The sequence below is a fragment of the Aegilops tauschii genome, chromosome 7 (genome assembly GCF_002575655.3).
Source record: "Aegilops tauschii subsp. strangulata cultivar AL8/78 chromosome 7, Aet v6.0, whole genome shotgun sequence".
Lineage (NCBI taxonomy): Eukaryota > Viridiplantae > Streptophyta > Magnoliopsida > Poales > Poaceae > Aegilops > Aegilops tauschii.
Window position 1 is genome coordinate 651,902,297 of NC_053041.3, and position 16,566 is coordinate 651,918,862.

At 43.4% G+C, this 16,566-nt stretch overlaps 1 protein-coding gene across 8 annotated transcripts; it reads right to left on the reverse strand.

The window, feature by feature from the left end:
* Window positions 1–2,970: 2,970 nt before the first annotated feature.
* On the reverse strand, window positions 2,971–8,073 carry LOC109765709 (phosphatidylinositol 4-phosphate 5-kinase 9). 8 transcript variants are annotated; one of them, XM_020324492.2, is made up of 9 exons: window positions 7,869–8,073; window positions 5,797–7,008; window positions 5,360–5,527; window positions 4,946–5,111; window positions 4,587–4,697; window positions 4,044–4,231; window positions 3,804–3,958; window positions 3,485–3,656; window positions 2,971–3,387 (listed from the first exon to the last, which is right to left on the reverse strand). In XM_020324492.2, the coding sequence occupies exons 2-9, from the start codon at window positions 6,993–6,995 to the stop codon at window positions 3,114–3,116; spliced, it is 2,433 nt and encodes an 810-aa protein (XP_020180081.1). In that variant the 5' UTR covers window positions 6,996–7,008; window positions 7,869–8,073; the 3' UTR covers window positions 2,971–3,113. The 8 variants fall into 8 exon arrangements, 6 of the variants coding, with proteins under 6 accessions (XP_020180081.1, XP_020180079.1, XP_045087139.1 ...); XM_020324490.2 differs by having other exon boundaries at window positions 3,801–3,958; XM_045231204.1 differs by having other exon boundaries at window positions 5,234–5,527.
* Between the last annotated feature and the right edge of the window lie 8,493 nt (window positions 8,074–16,566).

Sequence of the window (16,566 nt, forward strand, 5' to 3'; positions counted from 1 at the left end):
CATTAGTAACGACCCTTTAGTCCCGGTTCCTGAACCGGGACTAAAGGCCCTCATGAACCGGGGTAAAAGCCCCTTTTCCTACTAGTGAGGGTGGGGGGCGCGCCCCCCTGCCTCGTGGGCCCCCTAACGCTCCATCGACCTCAACTCCAACTCCATATATTCGTGTTCGGGGAGAAAAAATCACAGAGAAAGATTCATCGCGTTTTACGATACGGAGCCACCGCCAAGCCCTAAACTCTTTCGGGAGGGCTGATCTGGAGTCCGTTCGGGGCTCCGGAGAGGGGAATCCGTCGCCGTCGTCATCATCAACCATCCTCCATCACCAATTTCATGATACTCACCGCCGTGCGTGAGTAATTCCATCGTAGGCTTGCTGGACGGTGATGGGTTGGATGAGATTTATCATGTAATCGAGTTAGTTTTGTTAGGGTTTGATCCCTAGTATCCACTATGTTCTGAGATTGATGTTGCTATGACTTTGATATGCTTAATGCTTGTCACTAGGGCCCGAATGCCATGATTTCAGATCTGAACCTATTATGTTTTCATGAATCCTATATACCCAAGAGATTGATCCCCACTATAGGTAATTATCTATACATGCAGCCTATCCAAGTCAGCAACTTGCCACATCAGCAATTCCTAAGGTGCATGATGCTACAATGATCGTTTTGTTAACCGCGTACAGAACAACCCTCAAACAAACAAAAAACGGCACTCATCTGTTTCCAGCCGTAAATCACGGACTCCGCTACAACGAAATGAATGCACCCTCATCCTAAAAAAAATGAATGCACCCTCACCAGTTTCCCGTAAACCACAGACTTTACTATCCCTAAAAAAAACGATGATCCCTCGCTTCCTCAAACCCCAATATATTCCCCTATCTACAACATCAGGGCGCCGTGCAGATGGTGCCGATCTCTACAGCAAGCCGCTCCTTCGGCATGACTGCCGATCCGGCAGGCCCTCGCGGGTCTTCGGTATTCTATCGGGCTATGTTCACGTCGCTGGCGTGTGCCCTGTTGGTCGAGATGGTGGTCGCGGTGCCCTGGTTGGCGTCTTTTCCGGCCAAAACCTGACCGGCCGCTTTATTTTTGGCCGAAAGGGCCAGGCAGGGCCTCCGTTGACATCGTCCGTTTGGGGGAGCGTTTCATCCACCGGCGTTCAACGATGTGTCGCATCAGCTGATTACTGCAGCAATGGTAGTCCTTTTCTTTTCAAGCTCAGTTCCTTGCAGCTTGGGAGGGTACTGCTTTCTTTCGATTATGAGTTTGTAAGTAGGCACGGTGAACTTTGGAGTGGACTTCCTTCTGCTTTTTCTGTTCTCCAGGGAACAACGGAGGCTAGAGCTACTCCATGTTCATTGTCTCCACTGTAGCTGGTTAGCCTGCATGTGCTCCCGATCTAAATCTCAATCGCCATGGGTGAGCCATCCCTTTCGTCTTCTCAACCTTCTCTATGACATGCACCTATCTCCAACGTGTGGTTGGTTTTTGATTTGTAAGTGCCACCCTATGAGGTCAACATTGCTGTCAGGACATCCAATCTCATAGAACTGATAGCAAAACGAAGTTGGATGGGTTGAAGTAATCCCAATGATTTTTAACTTGATGTGCCCTGCTACGGCACCATCTGTAAGTAAACTCTATCTCTTCTGATATAGTTTTGTTACAGATCTTGATGTACACACAAAAAAAGGGGCACTGGATTCACTGAAATCTTGCAATGATATGTATTTTTTTGCATGCTTCCGGTGGACAGATTGTAAACATAGTGTGATTGTTCTTTTTTTGAATAAGAACATTTCTATCCCTAACCTTTTCCACTAATTGTGACCTTATATGATTAGCGAATATACATATACATGTACACCTATTATTGATATTATGTTCGAATTATATTTGTTAATATTCAATCCAAATTGCTCACACTATGAATGCCGCAGCAACGCGCAGGGTATTATCTAGTATATGTGAGTTCTTGATCCTATCTTGCAAGTCTATAGTCACCTACTATGTGTTATGATCCGGCAACCCCGAAGTGACAATAATCGGGACCACTTCCGGTGATGACCATAGTTTGAGGAGTTCATGTATTCACTATGTGTTAATGCTTTGGTCCGGTACTCTATTAAAAGAAGGCCTTAATATCCCTTAATTTCCATTAGGACCCCGCTGCCACGGGAGGGTAGGACAAAAGATGTCATGCAAGTTCTTTTTCATAAGCACGTATGACTATATTCGGAATACATGCCTACATTACATTGATGAATTGGAGCTATTTCTGTATCACCTTATGTTATGACTGTTACATGATGAACCGCATCCGGCATAATTCTCCATCACTGATCCAATGCATACGAGCTTTTCACATATTGTTCTTCGCTTATTTACTTTTCCGTTGCTACTGTTACAATCACTACAAAACCCAAAAATATTACTTTTGTTACCGTTACCGTTACTTCCATACTACTTTGCTACTAAATACTTTGCTGCAGATATTAAGTTATCCAGATGTGGTTGAATTGACAACTCAACTGCTAATACTTGAGAATATTTTTTGGCTCCCCTTGTGTCAAACAATAAATTTGGATTGAATACTCTACCCTCGAAAACTGTTGAGATCCCCTATACTTGTGGATTATCACTGACGCTTTGAAGTTGCATCTTTTTCCTTTCTCTTTGAGAGGAAAAGCAAAATATGGCTTCTAGATTTTCCTAGAGGTAATATAACCTCATGGACTGATTGTTGCAGTAACTTTTTATCTAAAAAATTTCAATATGCAAAGGTTATGCAACTTCGTTCACAGATAACAAATTTTAAGAAAGAAGATCATGAGCTACCAGCGCTTGTGGGGGGTCGCATGAAAAAGGCTATAAGGAATTGTCATAATCATGGAATGGAAGAATGGTTACTCCCTTCATATGTTTTATAATGTCTTGAATCCTATGTCAAAACCATGCTTGATACATTGCATACAACGCTCTTAGTCCATTTCATACACATGTACATCAACATAGAAAGCAAAGATGTTTCCTTTGATGGTTTTGTTTCTACATTTTCCTTGCGGAGGAGAAGGAAGGAAAGATGAATCATGTGTTAGATTGTAACTAGCTAGAGTTTTGAGGGAAGACGGTGTGAATGAACTTGAGGAATCGCTCTGAGTAGAATTGTGGTTTAACAGAAGATATTGACAAGGGGTTGTACTTATACTTGATGGACTTATATGCATGCTCAATCTTCTTCTTCATGTTATACTTTTGGAGAATATCAATGATCCCTATGTAGAGTACCACATCATATACTTGCCAGAGCGATTTGCTGCCATCCTCTTCTTGTTTCTCCGCTCTTGCGGGCATGTTCACCCCTAGTTGGATTGGCAGCCTATCCAATTTGAGAACAAAAATTAATCATCTATTGAACTCACAAATAACATTAGAACTAGAACATGAGAATTGACTAACATAAATTAATGAATGACCTTGCTGTGCCTGGAATCAGAAGATCCACTTCCTCAAAACAAGCGGACGACAAACCCAGTGGGCTTCCCCGTATGTGAGGGCTAACAACGATTTCACCCTTTTGGTCGCTACCTCTTTGCACCAAAACCAACCCTTCACGATAGTTACAAGCTGCTTTTTCCTCCATGGAATCTACATTAATCACCACCTCCCAACATTAGCAACAATTAACCAACACATTGATATTGTAAATGACATGTTATTGACTCAATACTTCGAGGATTTACATAAAAGTAATATATATGCCCGACGAAAATATGCATGCATAGTGCTTACCACCTTCTGTAAGATTGGTCAGTTTGTCTAGCACAAGACTTTCATGGCATGATGCTCCTCTTTTTAGGCTTTGACGAGCACGATAATGCAAACCAAGAAGCAAGCTGTAATCCATTATACCCTGATTCCTAAGAAACTCGCTGTCAGTCCCAATCTGCCTACATAGAACAAGAATTAAACATGGTTGTTAAACTCAAAAATAGTCATGGCAATACATTTTTGTCATTCGTAGTGAATGCTTACTTAAGCAAAGCATCCCTCCAAGAAGGCTCGAGATAAAATGAATAGTTCAGATCTAAGTCTTTAAATGTCGTGTTCACGTCAATTTCAATTTTTTCATTTGAGCGGCCCAAAGATGAACCTTTCAAATCAAATCTTCGATGGACTCTAAGTTCTGTGTAGAACATGTTTCCCATCACTACAAATCGGAACTGCAAATACAAACAATCAAAACAAATGGTTCAACATTAGTCATTATTTCTAACAAAAATAACATCAATTCTAACTAATATACCCTTTTAGAACCGAATGAAATGCACTCCCATGTTAAAAAATGTACGATTTTTGGGAAATACATTAATTTGACCATCAACCGCAACCGTGATATGTTAGAGAAACATGTACACACAAATACCATCAAAATACATTCCTTGACAAATATATAGCAATATGTTAACATGATCAATCTATGTATGTATTACTAGCCGAAACAAAATTAAATCACAACTTCTATTAATTTTTGCATATTTATAAAATGAGAGAGATCACAACTAATAATGTCATTACCTTTCGACCGCTGGAAGGTTTCACCCTATGGATGCCAAAAAATTTAGTTACGAGTGTGTTCTCATAAGTATGGACATGGTGATAATAGTATGGAAGCATACGCAAAAGAACCTACATGAAAATATGATGTCAACAAAATGTCAAGTAGCAAATGTAAGCACATGCACATTAGGACAAGTTTGAACTAAAGTTTTAATATGGATCAATAAGTGAGCTACAAAACCAATTAAGAACTAGAATTCCTTATGAGGACATGTTGAACATCATAAAAGCCAGATCTGGATCATTAAACATCACTAAAAATATATAGTGGTTCACTACTCAATAAAAATTCTAAAATCAGTAAGTGGACACAATACCTTTGCTTCAGATTTCCGAAGAGTCTTGATCATAAACCGGTCATCTTGCGATAAGAAAAAGATGCTTCCACTCTTTCCGGGAGAAGAGAGCTCTCTAAGAGCATCACTTCCGCAAATGGAGATCATATAATCTGTTGTATCAATCTTGAACATCTCCCTCAAGTTTCTATAATAAAAGAACAAGAAATTAATCATATGTTTTGAAATAGGACAAAATATCATGAGGAGGTCTGACTAGCTATTCAAATGAGGAAATACCAAATTGTATGAGTTGTTATTAACCCTCACCTAATGATGGTAGTTAAGCCATTGATAAGCCAAGTATAAGGAAGTACTACATTAACATAAGAACATATGTTGACCAAAATAATATACTCAATCTTATTAAAAGAAAAGTGAGATAAAGCAACAAACCGGAAAACCATTGGGCAATAGTCTTTCCACTTAAAATCTACCGCACAATGCGCAGGAGTAAGCCGTGACCCTGTTATGGGGAAGTTCATCCAGAAACATGCTCTGGGGCCATAATCAGAAGTTCTCATTTCACGCGCCTGAATCGGTGTAATCTTTCCAACTGTGTACCTGAGTAGCATAATGACATTTAACTTTTAGTGATCATTATTGGAAAATAAATTACTTGGGTATTCAACAAGAAACCCCCATGTTAATAAACAAGGCACAATCCTCTTTTGCGCATGGATTAAAGGTAGTGAACAATATATGTATGTACTAATATCAGAACATTACATGTCAATGCAACCGCAACAAACCAGGTAGATAGAGAGAAGAAAGTCCTCTAAAAGGTATTGAAATTTCAAATGATGATACCTTGTACTACATGTATGGATTACCTGATTCCAAGCTGCAGGCTGAGCATTAGATCATAGCTCATGTGCCCTTTGATTATCGTCTCTCCAGGCCTTTTGACATCCTTCGCCGCCTTGCTCTGCCGACGACGTCTCGCATTTTTGGACGTTTCTGAGTTGCCGTTGTTCAACACAATCTCGCTGATCAGAACACCTTGCGCATACTCCCTTTCGAGTACCTCGAGGCTAGAATCAGCACTGTTTTCACAACCTTGTGTTTCAGAATCTCCTGCACTTGGTTTAGCCATCCCAATGCTCCAGCGTCTCTGCAAAGACGGCTTCTCTGAGGGAGACTGCTGATCAAAACTCAAGTTGTTTCTTCTGGATAATCTAGCACCCCCTCGGTTCACACCGACATTCGTGTCGTTCTCGAAGGAAGAGGAGCATTGCATGACATTAGTGATGTCAGGCAGAACACCTCTCTTCCTTAGATCGTCGATGTAGAGCTCATGCTCGACGAGGACTCCGCGAGATTTCGGGAAGAAAGTGCCCTTCCCATCCTTGACCCCCCTTGTCCAGATGCCTAGATAGTACCCACCGTCCTCCCACGTGTACAAACCGTACCCATGCATTGTGTCGCCGAGCCAGTTCCCCTGAAATGAGTCCCCGGTGGTCCATGCAAGTACCCCTTTGCCAGACATGGTGCCATTTCTCATTGCGCCGACGTAGGTGCTGCGGTCTGCTGCCCATGTGTACCTACCATGGCCTTCCATCTGGCCTTGAGCCCATGAACCGAGGTATGTGTCTCCGTTGGGGTACGTTTGGAAGCCGACGCCGTGCTTGCGGTCCAGCTTCCATTGCCCCTTGTAGGAAGAAGAGGAGGTTTCGACATGTGTTCCTTCACCGTCCATGTAGCCAGCAGAGTACTCGCCATCGTAGACAGCTCCTGATGACGGCCATGTTGTTCTGCCATGGCCGTTCCTCATCCCTCTCCTCCACTCGCCGTCGTAGATGCAGACGGTACCAGACCAGACGTACCGGCCTGTGCCATCCGGTAACCCACATGATGTCGTGCCGGAGTAGATGTCACCGTTGGGTAGTGTGAGGTGTCTGACCGTGAGGTCGGCTGCAGGATTGGGTCTGGAGCTGGAAGCAGCATTTGGGTGGTTTTGTTGAGAGAGGGAAAGGTCAACCGTTGCTTGAACTTGAGGGTTGTTGGGCAGAGCAGAGGGGGTGTTTTGCATATTTAGGGACCCCCTGTACATACAGGAGATAGAAGAAAGAAAGGAAAGAATGAGTATCCTAGCTAGCTTCACGTTGAGCATAGAACTGAAAGAATATACATATACATCATGCATACAAGAAACAGCAAGTTGTGCCTCTGTTTTGGTTGCTCTGTTCTCTTTGATTGGAACATGTACATTAATTTATCATCGTAGTGGTTGGTTGCTGTGATGGCAGTGGTAATACAGATCACCAAGCCATAATAATGATAATAAAAATGCAGAGTCAGTAAAGAAGCATGTGCTTGAAGCATTTGCATATAGAGTCATCAGAGAAAATACATTCATCAGACAAAGTATATACCAGTGCTCCCTCCTTTTCTTTTTAGTCTACATACAAGACTTGTCTTAAACCAAATGTAGCAAATTTTGACTAGGGAATATCAACACTCAAAATCTAAAATCATTATGATTAGATGCATCATTGAATTAACTTTCATATTGTAGTATATCATTATGAGTGTTGTAGATGTTGATAATTTTGTATACAAATTTGGTCAAACTTTATGAAATTTGACTTAAAGAAAAATCTTATATGCAAAGTGAAAATAAACGGAGGGAGTACTAGTAGGCTGGAAATCTGAAAGGACAGGAGAAGGAGAAGCGATGAACTAGAGAGAGAAACTGCCGCATGTATGCATGCAAATGCAGTGAAGAGAAAGCATCTAGTATAGCAGCTTATCCAGCTAGCTTTGCCCTCCATGAATAATGAATTCCCCTCCATGCCCGTTGCTGCTTAGAGCTGGCCGGAGAGGGCGAGGGCGAGGGCGAGAGGAGTGGCATGCAGCTTGTCGGCGGCGACGGCGAGAGAGGGAGGAAGGAAGGGATGCTTACCTGTGCTGTGCGAGGCGACGAGAGGGAGGAAGGGATGGACGCCGGCCTCCTCTGCTCTGCTATGTCAAGTGAAACAAACAAGAAGAGGAATGCTGCTTCTCGTGATAGATTAGATTAGATACTCAATGTGGACTAGTAGTAGTAGTATTATTGTTTATTTTAACAAGAAGAGGACAGACGAAGCAAGCAACTTGGCAAACATTTAGGAAAATTTTTAGCTACTATACTAAATGTACTCACGGAGGTGAACTGCCAATATAGTAGAGCCAAACGAAGAAGCAACTTGGCACACATTTCCGACAAAATTTACTACTACTCCCTCCATTCCACAATATAGTGCGCCCACGCTTCCCGAGATTCAAGTTTGATCGTCAGTTTAATCAACAAGACCGATTGCGGCGGGAGCAAAAATTGTACCACTGAATTCGTACTTTCGATATGAATTAAGTGTTATAATTTTTGCTTTCGCCACAATCAGTCTCGTTGGCTAAATTTATGGTCAAATTTAGATATCGGGAAACGTGGGCGTACTACATTGTGGAACGGAGAGAATATTATTGAATACAAAGCAGCTCGCAGATGCCTAGACACGCAACATGCATGCTTCTTGCCTCTTTCCTCTCCCGGCCCGCAAGGGATCGCAAAATAACAAGATCCATGTGCAATGAGCGGCGTGCCATCTCAAAAAACGGATGAACGATTGAAACAGTTCAAACTCCGAAGTTTGATACATTTTGTGTGAGAAAATAAATTCCGACAAAAACTAAAAGAATGTAGCATGACTGTGATTTGTAAACCGATTTGTTCGTTATTATCAGCAATTATATGATTGTGCTCATCACTTGATACAAAGGCCCAGGGCTTTTACCCACTTCTTGAAAGAAAATAAATATATAAGCATGCATGCACAGAGATGCTACGTCAGGTTATCTAAGCTAGCCTAGGCTTGTTATTGGATCGAAGAAAAGTAATGTCTTATCGTGTACAACTTCCACAGCGTTTGCTTGAGCTAACGGGTAGCCGCCAAAGTCGCATGCATGCACTAGGATATAGCATGATGGATGTGACGTCCACTGTCTAGTTTGTTTTGTGACGGCGACCTCCTAACGAGCTAAGAGCAACTCTAAGGGCAACCCGTGAAAACATCTCGCATCTGTCCGCGGACACGGAAGTGAGAGGTAGCCATCCAATGCTAGCCGTATAATACATTTTCATAACAACTCAAACCAATCAAATGAAATTCGTGCAAACTGGATGATTTTCATTCAAGTTCAAATATAATTTACATAAGAAGGTCGATATTTCGACCGGTTAACTAAAAAACTAAAAAAAACCTAAACCATGTACCGGACGACCACCTCGTATGCGTGGCCGCCCTGTCCTGCCGCACCGCCGTTTCCGTCAGTGCCATCGTCCCTCCAGCGGCGGCACGGCGCTGGAGGGCTGCGACAGCCTTGTCCAGCGGCTGCCTCCGCTCGCGGAGGAGCCGCTCTGCCTCCTGCTGCGTCGTGCGGAGTGCCGCTGCGGCCACTGCCGACATGGCCTTCGAAGCCCTGGCGGTGGCCTTGCCGCGACCGGCATTGGCGGAGCAGTCGCTAAGCGACCCCTCCACGCTGATCTTGGTGAGCTCGCTGTCAAGGCGGTGGCGACGCCTGACGGGCGTCTCCGCGGTGGTCACGGAGTCGTCCAGCGCACAAGCGCATGCGAGGTCTGGGTCGTTGCGGACCCAGTCCAGTGTCACGCCGCTGTTAGCGAACGCGGGGCGGCGATTGGCATTGCGCCGGTCATACCACTCCTGCTGTCGAGCCGCGCGCTCCGCCTTAGAGACGATGAACCTCGATTCCGAGGGACCGCCGATGTAGTGGAGGAGGCGGCCCCACGCCTTCTTGATCGCGAGGCGGTGGCGAGAACGGCGCGTTGATGCGGCCATAGCGGTTGCGCGACGGGGACGCAGTCTCGTCCTTGACGCGGCGTCCGATCTGGACACCACGGTGGTGCGGGGATGAGACCGGCTCCTCCTTAACGTGACGTTCGATCTGGACGATGCGGTTCTGCCGGGGCAAGGCCGGCTCCTCCTTCACTGGCAGGTGCGTGGGCGCCTGCTCGGTCTTGACGTGATGGCGCAGCGGGGAGGCCGGCTCCTTCATAGGTGACAGTGACGGCGACGATGGCCCCATGTCACGGAACGACCGCTTCGTCATTAACTCGATCTGACGGAAACAATATTCCTCCATCAGAGCGGCCTCCTTAAGGAGCCAGGGCGGCTGCTGTGGTGGCTCCTGGGCTGCTGCGACGGCGCCTTCTCCTTCTCGTCACCGCAGGAGATGATGATCTCCTCCTTGGAGGAGCCGGTCACCGTGGACGCTGACAGGCCCGAAGAGCGTCTGTGGCGGCGCCAGGACCTGCCGAAGGAGGAGGAGGTTCCGCCTACTCCTCCTGTCGGCGTGGAGCACCACAACTTTGGCATTCCCTTAGCTTGGGTCAAAGAGGGGGAAGGAGGGGCTCGGGGCACGAAGACGGGGGAGGGGAGGGGGCCGGTGCTTGGGGATGGGTGTTGGGAACGTAGTAATTTCAAAAAATTTCCTACGCACATGCAAGATCATGGTGATGCATAGCAACGAGAGGGGAGAGTGTTGTCCACGTACCCTCATAGACCGACAGCGGAAGCGTTATCACAACGCGGTTGATGTAGTCGTACGTCTTCACGATCCGACCGATCAAGTACCGAACGTACGACACCTCCGAGTTCTACACACGTTCAGCTCGATGACGTCCCTCGAACTCCGATCCAGCCGAGTGTTGAGGGAGAGTTTCGTCAGCACGACGGAGTGGTGACGATGATGATGTTCTACCGACGCAGGGCGTCGCCTAAGCTCCGCAACGGTATTATCGAGGTGTAATATGGTAGAGGGGGGCACCGCACACGGCTAAGAGATCTCAAGGATCAATTGTTGTGTCTCTGGGGTGCCCCCCTGCCCCCGTATATAGAGGAGCAAGGGAGGAGGAGGCCGGCCCTAGGAGGAGGTGCACCAAGTGTAGAGTCCTACTAGGACTCCCTAGTCCTAGTAGGATTCCACCTCCCATATGGAATAGGAAAAGAGGAAGGGAAAAAGAGAAGGAAGGAAGGGGGCGCCCCCCTTCCCTAGTCCAATTCGGACCAGACCAAGGGGAGGGGTGCGGCCACCCTTGAGGCCCTTTTTCTTCTTTCCCGTATGGCCCAATAAGGCCCAATACGTATTCCAGTAACTCTCCGGTACTCCGAAAAATACCCGAATCACTCGGAACCTTTCCGAAGTCCGAATATAGTCGTCCAATATATCGACCTTTACGTCTCGACCATTTCGAGACTCCTCGTCATGTCCCCGATCTCATCCGGGACTCCGAACTCCTTCGGTACATCAACATACATAAACTCATAATAAAACTGTCATCGTAACTTTAAGCGTGCGGACCCTACGGGTTCGAGAACTATGTAGACATGACCGAGACACGTCTCCGGTCAATAACCAATAGCGGGACCTGGATGCCCATATTGGCTCCCACATATTCTACGAAGATCTTTATCGGTCAGACCGCATAACAACATACGTTGTTCCCTTTGTCATCAGTATGTTACTTGCCCGAGATTCGATCGTCGGTATCTCGATACCTAGTTCAATCTCGTTACCGGCAAGTCTCTTTACTCGTTCCGTAACACATCATCCCGCAACTAACTTATTAGTCACAATGCTTGCAAGGCTTATAGTGATGTGCATTACCGAGTGGGCCCAGAGATACCTCTCCGACAATCGGAGTGACAAATCCTAATCTCGAAATACGCCAACCCAACAAGTACCTTTGGAGACACCTGTAGAGCACCTTTATAATGACCCATTTACGTTGTGACGTTTGGTAGCATACAAAGTGTTCCTCCGGTAAACGGGAGTTGCATAATCTCATAGTCAGAGGAACATGTATAAGTCATGAAGAAAGCAATAGCAATATACTAAACGATCGGGTGCTAAGCTAACGGAATGGGTCAAGTCAATCACGTCATTCTCCTAATGAGGTGATCTCGTTAATCAAATGACAACTCATGTTTATGGCTAGGAAACATAACCATCTTTGATTAACGAGCTAGTCAAGTAGAGGCATACTAGTGACACTCTGTTTGTCTATGTATTCACACATGTATTATGTTTCCGGTTAATACAATTCTAGCATGAATAATAAACATTTATCATGATATAAGGAAATATATAATACTTTATTATTGCCTCTAGGGCATATTTCCTTCAGTCTCCCACTTGCACTAGAGTCAATAATCTAGTTCACATCGCCATGTGATTTAACATCAATAATTCACATCACCATGTGATTAACACCCATAGTTCACATCTCTATGTGACCAACACTCAAAGGGTTTACTAGATTCAATAATCTAGTTCACATCGCTATGCGATTAACACCCAAAGAGTACTAAGGTGTGATCATGTTTTGATTGTGAGATAATTTTAGTCAACGGGTCTGCCACATTCAGATCCGTAAGTATTTTGCAAATTTCTATGTCTACAATGCTCTGCACGACGCTACTCTATCTAATTGCTTCCACTTTCAATATGTATCTAGACCGAGACTTAGAGTCATCTAGATTTAGTGTCAAAACTTGTATCGACGTAACCCTTTACGACGAACCTTTTTGTCACTTCCATAATCGAGAAACATATCCTTATTCCACTAAGGATAATTTTGACCGCTGTCCAGTGATCTACTCCTAGATCACTATTGTACTCCCTTGCCAAAATCAGTGTAGGGTATACAATATATCTGGTACACAGCATGGCATACTTTATAGAACCTATGGCCAAGGCATAGGAAATGACTTTCATTCTTTTTATATCTTCTACCATGGTCGGGCTTTGAGTCGTACTCAATTTCACACCTTGTAACACAGGTAAGAAACTCTTTCTTTGACTGTTCCATTTTGAACCACTTCAAAATCTTGTTAAGGTATGTACTCATTGAATAAACTTATCAAGCGTCTTGATCTATCTCTATAGATCTTGATGCTCAATATGTAAGCAGCTTCACGGAGGTCTTTCTTTGAAAAACTCCTTTCAAACACTCCATTATGCTTTGCAGAATAATTCTACATTATTTCCGATCAACAATATGTCATTCACATATACTTATCAGAAATGCTGTAGTGCTCCCACTCACTTTCTTGTAAATACAGGCTTCACCGCAAGTCTGCATACAACTATATGCTTTGATCAACTTATCAAAGCGTATATTCCAACTCCGAGATGCTTGCACCAGTCCATTGATGGATCGCTGGAGCTTGCATATTTTGTTAGCACCTTTAGGATTGACAAAACCTTCTGGTTGTATCATATACAACTCTTCTTTAATAAATCCATCAAGGAATGCAGTTTTGTTTATCCCTTTGCCAGATTTCATAAAATGCGGCAATTGCTAACATGATTCGGACAAACTTAAGCATAGATACGAGTGAGAAACTCTCATCGTAGTCAACATCTTAAACTTGTCGAAAACCTTTTTGCGACAATTCTTGCTTTGTAGATAGTGATACTACTATCAGCGTCCGTCTTCCTCTTGACAATCCATTTATTCTCAATTGCTTACCGATCATCGGGCAAGTCAACCAAAGTCCACACTTTGTTCTCATACATGGATCTCATCTCAGATTTCATGGCCTCAAGCCATTTTGTGGAATCTGGGCTCACCATCGCTTCTTCATAGTTCGTAGGTTCGTTATGGTCTAGTAACATAACCTCCAAAACAGGATTACCGTACCACTCTAGTGCGGATCTTACTCTAGTTTACCTACGAGGTTTGGTAGTAACTTGATCTGAAGTTACATGATCATCATCATTAACTTCCTCACTAATTGGTGTAGAAGTCACATAAACAGATTTTTGTGATCCAATAAGTGAGCAGGTACAGTTACCTCATCAAGTTCTACTTTCCTCCTACTCACATCTTTCGAGAGAAACTCCTTCTCTAGAAAGGATCCATACTTAGCAACGAATGTCTTGCCTTCGGATCTGTGATAGAAGGTGTACCCAACTGTCTCCTTTGGGTATCCTATGAAGACACATTTCTCCGATTTGGGTTTGAGCTTATCAGGATGAAACTTTTTCACATAAGCATCGCAACCCCAAAATTTTTAAGAAACGACAACTTTGGTTTCTTGCCAAACCACAGTTCATAAGGCGTCGTCTCAACGGATTTTGATGGTGCCCTATTTAACGTGAATGCAGCTGTCTCTAATGCATAACCCCCAAAACGTTTAGTGGTAAATTGGTAAGAGACATCATAGATTGCACTATATCCAATAAAGTACGGTTATGACGTTCAGACACACCATTATGCTGTGGTGTTCCAGGTGGCATGAATTTGTGAAACTATTCCACATTGTTTTAACTGAAGGCCAAACTCGTAACTTAAATACTCTTCTCCACGATCAGATCGTAGAAACTTTATTTTCTTGTCACGATGATTTTCTGCTTCACTCTGAAATTATATGAACTTTTCAAATGTTTCAGACTCTTGTTTCATTAAGTAGATATACCCATATCTGCTCAAATCATCTGTGAAGGTCAGAAAATAATGATACCTGCTACGAGCCTCAATATTCATCGGATCACATACATTTGTATGTATGATTTCCAACAAATCTGTTGCTCTCTCCATAGTTCCGGAGAACGGCGTTTTAGTCATCTTGCCCATGAGGCACGGTTCACAAGCATCAAGTGATTCATAATCAAGTGATTCCAAAATCCCATCAGTATGGAGTTTCTTCATGCGCTTTACACCAATATGACCTAAACGGCAGTGCCACAAATAAGTTGCACTATCATTATTAACTTTGCATCTTTTGGCTTCAATATTATGAATATGTGTATCACTATGATCGAGATCCAACAAACCATTTTCGTTGGTGTGTATGACCATAGAAGGTTTTATTCATGTAAACAGAACAACAATTGTTCTCTAATTTAAATGAATAACCGTATTGCAATAAACATGATCAAATCATATTCATGCTCAACGCAAACACCAAATAACACTTATTTAGTTTCAACACTAATCCCGAAAGTACAGGGAGTGTGCGATGATGATCATATCAATCTTGGAACTACTTCCAACACACATCGTCACCTCGCCTTTTACTAGTCTCTGTTTATTCTGCAACTCCCGTTTCGAGTTACTACTCTTAGCAACTGAACCAGTATCAATTACCGAGGGGTTGCTATAAACATTAGTAAAGTACACATCAATAATCTGTATATCAAATATACCTTTGTTCACTTTTACTAGTCTCTGTTTATTCTGCAACTCCCGTTTCGAGTTACTACTCTTAGCAACTGAACCAGTATCAATTACCGAGGGGTTGCTATAAACACTAGTAAAGTACACATCAATAATCTGTATATCAAATATACCTTTGTTCACTTTGCCATCCTTCTTATCCACCAAATAGTTGGGGTAGTTACACTTCCAGTGACCAGTCCCTTTGCAGTAGAAGCACTTAGTCTCAGGCTTAGGACTAGACTTAGGCTTCTTCACTTGAGCAGCAACTTGCTTGCCGTTCTTCTTGAAGTTCCCCTTCTTCCCTTTGCCCTTTTCTTGAAACTAGTGGTCTCGTCAACCATCAACACTTGATGTTTTTCTTGATTTCTACCTTCGTCGATTTCAGCATCACGAAGAGCTCGGGAATTACTTTCGTCATCCCTTGCATACTATAGTTCATCACGAAGTTCTACTAACTTGGTGATGGTGACTAGAGAATTCTGTCAATCACTATTTTATCTGGAAGATTAACTCCCACTTGATTCAAGCGATTGTAGTACCCAGACAATCTGAGCACATGCTCACTAGTTGAGCGATTCTCCTCCATCTTTTAGCTATAGAACTTGTTGGAGACTTCATATCTCTCAACTCGGGTATTTGCTTGAAATATTAACTTCAACTCCTGGAACATCTCATATGGTCCATGACGTTCAAAACGTCTTTGAAGTCCCGATTCTAAGCCGTTAAGCATGGTGCACTAAACTATCAAGTAGTCATCATATTGAGCTAGCCAAACGTTCATAACGTCTGCATCTGCTCCTGCAATAGGTCTGTCACCTAGCGGTGCATCAAGGACATAATTTTTCTGTGCAGCAATGAGGATAATCCTCAGATCACGGATCCAATCCGCATCTTTGCTACTAATATTTTTCAACATAATTTTTCTCTAGGAACATATCAAAAATAAACACAGGGAAGCAACAACGCGAGCTATTGATCTACAACATAATTTGCAAAATACTATCAGGACTAAGTTCATGATAAATTTAAGTTCAATTAATCATATTACTTATGAACTCCCACTTAGATAGACATCCCTCTAATCATCTAAGTGATTACGTGATCCAAAGCAACTAAACCATGTCCGATTAACACGTGAGATGGAGTAGTTTCAATGGTGAACATCACTATGTTGATCATATCTACTATATGATTCACGCTCGACCTTTCGGTCTCTGTGTTCCGAGGCCATATCTGTATATGCTAGGCTCGTCAAGTTTAACCTGAGTATTCCGCGTGTGCAACTGTTTTGCACCCGTTGTATTTGAACGTAGAGCCTATCACACCCGATTAACACGTGGTGTCTCAGCACGAAGAACTTTTGCAACGGTGCATACTCAGG

Bases quoted from the DNA above. Each gene is read 5' to 3' on its own strand.
- LOC109765709 (XM_045231203.1), bottom strand. From the start codon at position 6,995: ATGCAAAACACCCCCTCTGCTCTGCCCAACAACCCTCAAGTTCAAGCA. The intron at 4,232-4,586 runs GTAATGACATTA...TTGTATTTGCAG, and splicing joins AACCTTCCAGCGGTCGAAAG to TTCCGATTTGTAGTGATGGG. The intron at 3,657-3,800 runs GTAAGCACTATG...TGATTAATGTAG, and splicing joins GACCAATCTTACAGAAGGTG to ATTCCATGGAGGAAAAAGCA.